Here is a 12,321-nt window from a genome sequence, read left to right on the forward strand (position 1 = left end):
CTCATTAGCCACCTAACATAGAGATAAAATTATCCTACATTAAGATAGCTCTTCACATTGCCATTGTTAAAACCTTATAACAAAAATTTCTATTTAGTACCTATTAAGACAAATTATTCAGAACATCAGCTTGGAAAATGATTACAAAAGACCCAGCACACTTAATTTTTTTAACTGCAGAAACAGTATTATTCTATTCTTTCCTTCATATGTTACATACATAAGTATTCAAACTTGAAGATAAATAGTAAAATATTTTATTAAAACTTTGTCAAAGATTTTAGAAAATAGGGTAAACTTTACACAGAAGAGCCTGGGGCACGGTTCAGGTTCTACCTGACAATTCCTGTAGATCTGATCTAAGGGCCATCACTCATCCAGCAGAGGTGTCCTGCATTCACATGTCAGCCTCAAAACACTAGTAAGTGGCACCACAGAGCGAGTCATTCTCTGAGTCCAAGAAGTTGAAAATTTGTCATTTTCTTTAAAATAAGTTTTTGAAGGAAATGTTGAAACAAGGCTACTGTTTGTCAACAGTTAAAGACAAGGTCAGTCTCACTGTAACAAGTATGTTGTATAAATACAGTAAATTTTTTTTAAGAAGTTATTTACAGTCAATTATGTCAGCAGAGAATCCTGCAACACTTTGCTTCTGGTTGGAAAATGGTTACTTTTCGTGCATAGAAAAATAGTATTTTTTGCACTACAAAACCAACATGCCCTATTTTGTAACATGACAAAAACATTGATAAGCCACAATTGACTGGAAAGGTACATTCTAATAGAAAAACATAGGCTTTCACTAACCCTTGCAAAAATAGATTTACATATAAATTAAATTTTTCTCCTGTCCAAAAGCCTAGCAGAATTTTCAATTATAACCATTAAGATTCTACCATGTTCCAGCAAATTTTATTCATGTAATTTTATTTCATTTAGTCTTTATTAGTTCATACAAGTGAAGAATTTAGAAACATTTAATCAGATAATGTTCTCTGAACAAGATTAGAGAAAACAAAATTAAAATAATGACAAATAAAATAAGTGTCTGATAAAATTAAATTTAGTGTTGCACCACACCTGAAAGCAACAAAAATTAGATATACGTGAGGAAGAATGTACTGGGATAACCAAAGGTGAATTTGTAAATAATTATTCCCAGACATTTCAAGATTTACAAATAAATATAAAAAATTAAAGAGAAAAAGCAGAGAAACATAAAAACCTCATTTAGCACTAAACACCTTTATTTGTTCTCTGGTGTAAAGCAGCTAACCTAAACATGGGAAATCAACACTCAGGGCAGTGTAAAAGAAGCAAACTCACCAAAATCTGCAAACACAGACTGTCCAACAACTTTGGCACCACTGGGCATTTCCTTACTTTTTCCAACTTTAGAGAAGTTCCCATCCTAGGAAACAGTACACGGATGATAGAAAGACTGAATTGCAGAGAAAGTGATAAAAACTGACTTTTGAACCAAAGAAAATACAGATCACTAGTGAAAGGCTTTAGCAGATAAGAGACATTTCAGCTATGGAAAAAACTACACTCTTCAAAAACTGGGACTGAGTTTTTGCATTTCTAATCCTTCTTGGATTCTTGTGGAAATCCATCAATAGTAATATTCAGATACAATTTCCATAAATTTTGCTGTGCTATGAGGAAGAGATTGGATTATTTCAGCAACATTATCTAAATGATAATTAAGTGGTTATGAATACTACTGTACATTTTTGCATATTTTATAGATGTATGTAATATGTAATAACACACCTGCGTAAAAATTAAAAAGTGGGTCCTGATTTGCCTTCTAATTAGGAAATAAACTGATTTTCTATTAGGTCTGGCTTAGAACTTGTTTTACTTATCCTTTATTAAAATCTAGGCCTAGAGAAAACAATAGTCCATTATACCATCAGAAAGATAAAAAGTGCTGGGTTGTTGTTTATCACAGAACAGGATCAGAGCTGGCACAAACCCTTTGTAAGGTGTTGAGTTTTTGCAGCCATGTCAGATGACCAAGGCCCCTTCCCAGTCACTGCCATCAGCTCTGCACAAAGGCCCAGCAAGGCACAGAGCCAAAGGAGCAGAGTTATCCATATCCAGCATGACTCACATCATCTTTAGTTTGCAGACTTCAATGCAACTCTGGACACAGTCAGTGCTGTTGGTACTGCATGTCTGACTAGATATCTTTACCTTGACATATAATTTATAATAATTCTGATGAGAAAAATTCATACTGATGCATTTCCATGCAGTGAAATAGAAGAGGCCCTTAGTTGGCCCTAAAAGCATATCTTGCATAGACAAATATTTAAAAGGCATTTTACAATGCATCAATGAAGGGAATTACTTTTTTCCAAAGAGCAGTTTAACAGCTTATAATGGATCAGTTAAGTTATTTGTAGTTCCATACACATGTCCAAGTATTTTACATGTATGACCTATTTTCTTGGGTTGATTGATTCCAAAGAACATAATTCTTTCTTTCTAAAGATAAGCAAATCTATCAATACACAGTGTATAATGCAGGATTGTATCTAGAATACAAGTCCAGAATTTGTAAGACAATTCTAAGAAACCCCACTAACAGGACAAACACCTTGTGTACTTACAAACACTCAACGGCCAATGATTTTTAAAGTCTACCTAAAGCTGTAAATACAGGATTCATGGCTCAATGCTTTCATTACTCTTGCCTGGGAGAAGATGGCCAGGTTATCTCAGACAAGACTCTGTTCTGCAGTGACTCACTGTGATCTGATGTATTCATTTTCAGGAAAGCCCTCAAAACCTCATCCCTTAACTAGTAAGAAACACATTGAGCACTTTCTCTCATCATTAAAAAGTGAACTTATAGCTCAAGTTCTTTTGGATAACAAGGTACAAAGAATACCCCTGGCCAGGTTAGACAACACAAAAGCAGAATTTCAATAGATTATTAATACCATGATCTATTACTCCTTAACTTTGAATTTCAGTTATGATATTTAGTTAACACAGGACTTGGGACTTCCTCAAATGTAACTTGCATGTGTATTGTAACAGTCAGAAATGACATTTTGAACCTTTGTCCCAGAAAACCTTACCCAAGACCTGGGTCATGTATCTAACAAAGCTCATTTAAAAAAAGAAAAATAAAATTCTCAGACAGCAAGAATAAAACCAAACTGATCAGTCTTCTATCTATAAATCAACATAAACCCCAAAGAGTTCTTTTCTGACATATATAATTTTTCTGTGTTTCAACAGAATGGTTATTTGTGTTTTCTCTCTTACCTTATTTACCCATGTCTCAAACTGAATAGTTTTGGAATTTGGTGACGTGGTAAGGAACAAATCTGTGAGGAAAATATAAGAGAAATTAGATATTTAACAGTAGACCACACACACAAATATTTGATCACTTAGTAAATATATATATTTTTTAAAATATTAACTATATTTTAGAAGCTATAAATACATTCTATTTTAGTGATATATTAAGGAAGAAAGACTAAAACCACAGCCCTCAAAACTATTTTCATATCTTGTACTCTCCTGTATAAATAAATATCAATAAATATCAACTAGCCTTTTATTTGGAATATGTTGAATTAAGCATCAGATACACTGTTGACAGGAGGAGAAAAGTAGATGGAGAAGTATTTCTGGCTTCTTAGACACTAAAATTCTTTAAAACATCAAAACAGTGCAAAATAGAGCTTCAAAGGATTTATCAGCCAAGACCTAAAGAGAAGCTTATTTACCACCTTTTAGAAAAGCCCTCCTATTAGGAAAATGGGAAGGAAAAGCTTTTCTTAAAAGAACGTGGATGTTGAGGAATAATTTTTTTTTTCAATTAGGTCTAGTGTTAAGAAATCTAGATTTAAGAAAACTACTCTTTAGGATTTAAACTCCTGTTTTCTTTTTCTTTGTCTCCTCCCTCCCTGCAACTTCAACTGCCATTCTTTGAGCTAGAACACAATGGTTACTTTGCAGAAAAAAAAAAAAAAAAGGAATGAAAAGAAATGAGAATATTAATGCTTTACCCTGAGGTGTTTTACTGAATAAGCAGGTAGACGGCTGTACAGGGAATATCAAATGGCACAAAAAAGGATATTGTCTTCCAGGGGAAAAAACCCAGCAACAAACAAAGACAAAATGAGAAACCTCCCCACGCCTAACAAGCAAAACCCAAACAAAAGCTCCACATAGACACAAAACCCAAAGATTCTCCTTATAGATTTCTCTCCCCCCACAGCTTAAAAGCTCTACCATTTAATTTGATTCCTCTGGATATCTGAAATGGCCATTTCCTTTGCAGCATACACATGAACAGCAAGATAGTGTGTGCTTCATTGGAATGAATTACAGTGATACTTAAGGACTTCCTGAAGGTGAGACAGAAGTAATGAAAATAATCTGAAGACAATATAAATGTAAGTTAGAAAACTTACATATACTTTCAAATATTAACTTTGCATCTAGAAGGAAGCTTGTGCAATATTGTTGATTAGTATCAATATAAACTAGAAAAATATTAAAAAATCCAATACATTCACAGGGGCAGAAAGAGAAACATGAAATAACAGAAGCCGTATCTAATTTTCCTACAGGTTAAAATGCCACTATAGCTGAAAAAAATGTTTTTGAGGTTTAAGTATTCATTTCAAGTAGGGTCCTTGCTGTACTTGGTACTGAAATTTACACTGAGCTCTGGGCTCTGCTGCTCCCAGGTTATGCTACAACAGGCTCCGAAGTGTTCTATTGAAATACCCAGCCAAGGATGAGCATCTCCTCCCCAGCTGGGGCAGGCTGGGTGACCCTCACAGCCGTTCTGTCTGCACTGTAACCTCTCCCCAGCACCTCTCTGACTCCATCTCTCACTGCAGAGCTGACCTCCCACCTTCACTGCTGAGCCAATCCTCCCTCTGCTCAGTCCTCGGTGCAAGGGGAGATCCTGGCCAGCAGTAACTCAGCACTCCCTCTGGTAATGCTGTTTAGCCACATTTTAGGACTGTCTCAGACTATGACAAAATGGCACAGCTGCAACACCAGAACTCACCCAATGCCACCATGCCAGAACTTGCCCCAGCTCCCTCAGCCTTTCCTCACCAGAGATGCTCCAGTCCCTTCAGCACCGGTGTCACCCTTGGCTGGAGCTCCACGTCTCTCTGGTACTGAGGAGCCCAGAGCTGGGCACAGCACTGCAGGTGACCCTCAGCAGGGCTGAGCAGAGGGGCAGGGTCACCTCCCTGACCTGCTCCAGTGCTCTCCTTAAAGCCCCCCAGGATCCCATTGGCCTCATGGTCACAAGGACACGGTGCTGGCTCCTGCTGCCCACCAGGAGCCCCAGATGCAGGACCTTGCACTGCCTTTCTCTACAGCTTAAAGACAAACCCATTCAGCAACAATCCCTGTTTTGCACTGAACTCCCTCCCCAAATCAGCTTCTCTTTAAAGTCAGTAAATCACTTTTGCTCTCTGTTCCTCTCTGTGTACTCTTGCATCTCCTTTTTCCTAACTCCAGGCACATAAAACTGTACACAACGAATGGAACCAACACAGCAGAGCAGTTCCAAGGCTGCTGTAATGTCACACTGCTAAGAGAGCAGATAATCTTCTAAAAATAGTGTAGAGGAGCTGGTGCCACACTGCTCCTGCATTAAAGGAACAAGCTGTGATTTCCCACAGGACAACTTAATACAGGTACAACAACACCACCTCTAGTTCTAGAGCCCTCTGAACTAATTCCACTGATACCTTATTGCCAACTGTCCTCTTTCTTATCCTTAAGCCTTCTTAGAAGCTACAAGTTTGAAATGCTCATGCATGATTCTGGGATTAAACTCTCTTACACTGAAACCAAATAGAATTGTTAATATTTACAAGTAATTATCCATTTTGATCAAGAATGTCAGAGATTTCAAACCAAGCAAAACAAAAACATTTATTTTCAACAGCAATATAAAAAGGTGATGCAATTTAGACACTAGAAATAACTATTCACAAATTTGTATAGTTCAGAATTACAAGTTTTTTCTCCCAAGTTTGTGAAAGAAAAGGGCAAGAAAACACAAGTCCTGTCTGAAACAGTGTTCTAGACCAGTTAATTCCCAAATGTTACTTTCAACCTACCTTACTTTATGACTCTTTCTGGTTTGATTATGTAAGTTTTTGACTCCAAGAGCATCTCAGAGAGGCAACAAGTAAGAATCTGTGCACTTTATAAATACCTAACAGCCACAGCAAAGAATCCTTGTGTTTCCTTTCCAAAGGAATGGTGCCCACAACATATCTCCCACTTCACTGTTACTGCTTTCCATGTCTATTATTACTAAATTCTTAAATATGTAAGAGCTGCAGGAGAACAGATGGAGCCAACAAATGCATTAACATCTGTATGTTAATATCAGTACTGGGGTACAACAATGAAGACATATACAGTACTTTTCTACACTTTTTGTATTACAATACACTAATCACGTTGAAAACTGCAACATTTCTGTTTTGCTTCTGGCTGTATCAAGAAAACTCAGCCCCTTGTTCCTACAAGGAATGCCTATCATATTAAATATGCTCAGAAAAAGTCACTTGTCTGTAGATATGCTGCACACTGCCTTTGGAAGGCAGTTCAGGTTGCAATTTCAGCTGTAAGAAACAGAACCTATTCTATAAAGATCTCTAACTTGAAAAAGAACACACAAACTATTGACAGCTGCTCAAATTCTTATGACCCTAATGGCAGCATAGTGAGAGGTATTTCCAACCTGAGGTTATTAAACCAATTAATCTGGAGCTGAACAAGCAATTATTTACAGAACACAAAGGTGATGGTTTTACCAGACAACAGGTACATGAAGGGATGCTAAAAACAACAGGCAAGGGGATACCTTTAACAGCCCTTGGGGTAGTTGTAGATTCTGTAGATATACAAATGGAAATATGAAACGGGAAGAGGAAAAAAATTCACTTTGCTGCTGCCAGTGAAAGAATATTGAGCTAGCTGTATGGACCACTAGACTAAGTCTGCAGGGCATTTCTTGCATCCCTAATTTGTGGCATGATGCAGCAAAGATAAGAAAAATACTCGATAGCTGGGATGGGGAAAGATCTTGTCAGATTCAGGCAGATTTCCTGAGATGTAGCATCTGTGTCCTAAGTCAATGGATAGAAGTAAAAAACCAATACTGCCTGAGAGGAAACCTTTCTCTTAAACAAATGCAAAGTAAAGTGTGTTCACATTTAAAAACACTTTCCTATTTTGGATTTAACAGCCAGTGATTAACATAAATACAACATAAGTAATTGGAATATTCATCAACAAAATTCAACAGCCTGATAATAGAATAAGGAAGCATGGAGGTTACCCAGCATTTTACATATACAATACTGAAAATCAACTAAAATACATACCAGACACTTAATACAGAAGATATCTGATAATGTTGCAACACAAACCCACTGTGTATTAGCATTGTACTCACAACCTACCCTAAAAAATGAGTTGGTGAGCAAATTTGGCTATAATTTAATTTAAGTGGCTCAGTAATAAGATGCTGCTATCCCAGCTCTGCTACATCTGATCACCAGTTAATATATATATAGAAAAATACTGAATTCAGCAGTCATTCTTACAAAAAAAGAAAGAGATTATTAGAATGTATGTTTCTGCCTGCAAAAGGGAAGCTATTCAAATACAGTGCTCCTAGCTCCAATAAGCTAAAGCTTGTTATAGAGGAAGCACAGCACTTCCATCCATCTTTATTTGATAGGATCAGGGAATTTTGACACTGTATCAACATATGGCCCACTGAAGACTGAAAAATCTCTCCCGAAAGCAACATAAAACTTGACTGGCTAGACTGCATTGAGTTTATTTAGTGCACTTAGAACTACCCTGTATCAATGTCCAAGTCCCCCAGACACAGCCACAAACACTAAAACTGTAATTTGAACACAGCACATCCCATCTTGAGCTAGCTACATTTCTGACAATGTCTGTGCAATGTACCTAAGGGAGCTTTACCTAACTGCTAGTGTCTGTGGTGGCCCATCTTGGGCAGCAAGAGCACAGCATTTGTGCCACAGGGTTTGGAAACCAGAGACCTGCACTGCAGAGAAGCAGCTGCTGAGAAGCCAGTGCTGGACCAAACTGATCCAAGGGCAGCAGGCCCTCTCCTGTGGAGATGGGCTGGGAGGTGGGGCTGTTCAGTCTGGAGGAGAAATCCTAGAGCCCCTTCCAGAATGTAAAAAGAGCTGGGGAGGCGCTTTGGACAAGGACATGCACAGACAGGGCAAGGCAAGGAATGGCCTTAGGCTGAAAGAGAGCAGGTTTAGGTTAGACCTAAGGAAGAAATTCTTCCCTGTCAGAGTGGTGAGGCCCTGCCCAGGCTACCCAGAGAAGCTGTGGCTGCCTCGTCCCTGGTAGTGTCCAAGGCCAGGTTGGATGGAGCTTGGAGCAAACCTGGGATAGTGGAAGGTGTCCCTGCCCATGGCAGGGGGTTGTAACTGGATGAGACTTAAGGTACCTCCTAACCCAAACCATTCTGTGATGATTGCAACATCTCATCGATCATGACAAAGGAAATCCATTAAAAAGACATTAAAATGCAGGACAGCATTCACACACCTTAAACATGAAAGCATTTCAACTTTTCCTGCTAATCCTTTTGCTGCAGAAATAAACATACAGGCAGCTTCCAACCACCCACCTCTATAGCCAACAGCGGGTCCAGCTCTGATCCATATCCCATGGTTTTTCTCACACAGCCACTCCTAGACTCCTCTCAACCCAGTCTCAGGCAGCTATGCTTCCCTTATTCCACACATCATTAGGTCAGTCCTCCTCCAAGAACTTCAAGTCCATCTGAAATGAACATCCTCTTTTTGTAGAAATACATCCAGGGTTTGTTCCTCACCATCTCTTAAATTCCCTGCCTTCAGCCTGGATTTCTTCTCCACTTCCCTTCCCCTCTCCCCTCCTGTGCACCCATCTCTGCCTTTCGCCCCCTGCTCTCAGCTGAGCACCCAAAGACTGACCACAGTCCAGAGACACAATGGAAGGGAAGGATTCCATAATCCCTGGCCTCTACAGATGGCTGGCTGAGAAAGGCAGCAAGAGCCAGTAAGGAAAACAGCAACAAGAGCACCCCAGTTGACAATCCTGAAACCTGTTTCAAACAGGCTAGTTTCAATGAATCTTTTAATCAACAGTAAAGAAAACAGGTAGTATTGCAGTCTCACCCTACTTCCCCTGATTTTATTTACTAGAACGAGATATTGCAATAAAACCTAACTATACAGAACCTGCTCCAAGTTCACTTCCGATTACTCTTGTTATTTTCTGTCACTTTTGAGTGTTATAAAAATAGTGCTATTTTTAGATGGAGCACTCATTTCACTAATGACTGTTTTGACCTTTCTGTTTAATGTCAGAGGGCTTTATTTCAGAATAAAACCCCCCAGCACCTGACTGTCTTGAGAAGCCACCAGGGTATGAGCAACATTAAGTTACTGCTTGATTTCACATTTACTTCAGAAGTTTAAGTTGATAAAGGAGGGGAGAAAGTGCCCTTATTATAAACACTATTGCCATGGACACAACAGCATTCAATTAGAACATTTATGTGTACACTCCAAACATACCTAAAAATTAATTCATCAATGTGGAAGAACAGGGGTGTCTGTGCATATTCTCTAACCAGGAGTTACTTTTGGAGATGAAAGTGCCAGCTTTATCTATTGTAAATAATGTGCTGAATTAAAAATCTCTGCTTTGCAGTGTGTTGACAGAATGGTAATGTAACAACATTATTAAAATCATTAAATGCCCTAAAACCCAAGGCAAAATAAAAGATAACTTTCCTCTATTTACATTACAGATTGAACACCTGTAGGAAAAAAGTATTTAAAACCAAACATTATTTACAATTATTTTAGTTGTAACTACATAGTATTAGTTGTACAATACTTCTACTATGCACAAATCTAATTTTATACAAAAAAGTTAGATACAGTCAGTTTTATTTCTTTACTACATGGAAATAGAAAAAAATCTTACTAATTCCATGCTTCTTTTCTTAGGTTTTTAATTCAGCTAGAGAAACCTTCTACATGTGGTATTTAGATTTGTCAAGGTGGCATTAGTGCTGTCCTAGAGCAAATGAAGTACATCTACATGAATTTTTGGTGCTAATTAAATAAAATAGTAACTTCCTACTCTGAAAAACTTCAGCAAAACAAAAGGACTTCATATGTTCCAAACAAGATAATTTGTGTTGGCAAATTTTAAAGAAATGTGCTTATAACAAGAGATTGTAAATCTATTATGTTGAAATGGCTCTTAAAAAATGTATCAGGTGTTTACTGGAACTATTTAGTAAACCAGGTGATAAACAGTGATAAATAGCATAACTAAGCACTACAATCCCTTTCATTATTAAAAATTACTATAAAAGGAATTAATATGTATTAATTTAAAAGCTTTGTTTAACTGGAGAACTTGAAATTAGATTTATACTATAGATTTCTGTTGCTGAACACACATAGTAGGTGGGACTGTCTTTTGGTTGTACAGCACTTGTTAAACATGAGTTTTCAGACAGAAAGTGCTCTTTATTTCCATAATATGGGCAACAATATTGTTTCAAGGAACAGAAAATAATGCCCCTCAAGAGTGCTTTCAGAACACATTTTCACTTTCATGTTTTCTCAACAAAATGCTATTTGGGGCAGAACCAATTTACTTCTCACCTGTATTAAGTTATTGATTCCCATAAAAATAGAATATAACTCCCCAGTGTATATAACTATATCAGTATATAATTAAAAATTGCAAAAGGAATAGCTTTTGGAACACTTCATAATAGCAATTTTAAAATTTAAACTGCTAATCATACAGCAGAGATTATGGGCTCCTTTAGAAAGATGAGGAAAAAAGAAGTTAAGCCTAAAGCTCTTTCTTTTCTCTAATGATCTCTACCCATCCTTTGGTTCTCTCTGTAAGGAAAGCTGTGAGCAAGAGAAGCCATCAGCTAAAGCAGCCCAGTCCCAGCAGCAGGAGGAGATGCAGCTAATTCCAGCTCTGGTTTGATTTTATGAACTGGAACTTCCTGTGATGTTGAACACTGGGAAGGGGCAAGTGGAGGAATGGGGGTGACAGGGGATCATATCACCCAAAGCATTTTTAATTACATATAACAAGCATGTGAAGAGCAGAAGCAATGAAAAACAAACAAAACTTTACAGACTGAACTCCTCTGAAATATATCCTGTCTATCTTATATGTCACATTTTTTGCCTCCAGTATTTGCTGTAAACTCAGAGGCAAGCTCTGCTATCAGAGCTAAAACAGTTACGAAATTTAAAAAATTGTACCTGTTCAACAAAGGACACAGTGACATGGCTTTACTGAATATCTGCTTGTGGAGAAATGTAAGGGAGGGGGCAGAACCACAGAGAACAAATTGACTTCAAATATATGCACACATCCCCCATGTCCCATCCAAGATTTAAAATGCCACCATGTTTGCCAGTTATTTGAATAGTGAATAAATGCAGATCTGCTGCAGAAAATCATCTCTGCTGGTAACATGAGGTACAGAGAGACTACCAGCTTCCATAAAGAGGAAACTCACTGAAATATGACCAGAGAATCTGACACTGAGCATGATACCATTTTCAGAATCCAGGTTTAAATTACTACAACAGAAATATCACCCATGATTTGAGTGATTGATTTGCAAGAACAAAACTATCTACATTTATACATTTAAACTAAGTGGGAATCAAAAAGAAAACACATTGTGAACGTTCTGGTACATTAGGTTTCTAAATTCCCAAAGCAAAACAACATAAGAAAATTAACACCAGAAATCAGTAAAGAGACTAGCAATTAGCTTACAGCAAGCTGTTTCTGACTAATGATTTTTTCACTTTAGTTTTCCCAAACCCAAATTTATGATTTTCCCTTCATTTTATATAAACAGCTCCAGAAATAGTGTTTAACACGAGATCAACTGTAAAACCAGGACTTCCAAACTGTGGAGTCACATATCCAAGTGACACACAGAGTATTTAATACATCAGCTATTTTTCATAGCATTCAAGGATACATTGATAGATGTACAGTATGAAGTTACAGTGGGATTCAGAGTCCAAGGCAGCTTTTCTCATGCATTTGAGCACTTCAGAAGTGTTTGTAGGGCCTGAGCTCTTGGTAGAAGACTTGTATTACTGAATGCAAACAAATCTATGGTTTAACAATCCTGGTTGAATTTTTCCCCCAAGTTTAGAGGGACAGCATTAGCCCTAAGTGAATATCTGACATTTA

At 37.5% G+C, this 12,321-nt stretch overlaps 1 protein-coding gene across 1 annotated transcript in view; it reads right to left on the reverse strand.

The window, feature by feature from the left end:
• ITFG1 (integrin alpha FG-GAP repeat containing 1) overlaps positions 1-12,321 on the reverse strand; it is a 72,935-nt gene that overhangs the window by 47,106 nt on the left and 13,508 nt on the right. Inside the window, exons 7-8 of the mRNA XM_021540304.3 lie at positions 3,286-3,347; positions 1,327-1,411 (exon numbers count right to left, since the gene is read on the reverse strand). Coding sequence (XP_021395979.2) covers positions 1,327-1,411; positions 3,286-3,347 — 147 coding nt within the window. The remainder of the gene's footprint in view (positions 1-1,326; positions 1,412-3,285; positions 3,348-12,321) is intronic.

Source organism: Lonchura striata, chromosome 11, assembly GCF_050655825.1.
Source record: "Lonchura striata isolate lonStrDom1 chromosome 11, ASM5065582v1, whole genome shotgun sequence".
In the NCBI taxonomy this organism is placed as follows: Eukaryota; Metazoa; Chordata; class Aves; order Passeriformes; family Estrildidae; genus Lonchura; species Lonchura striata.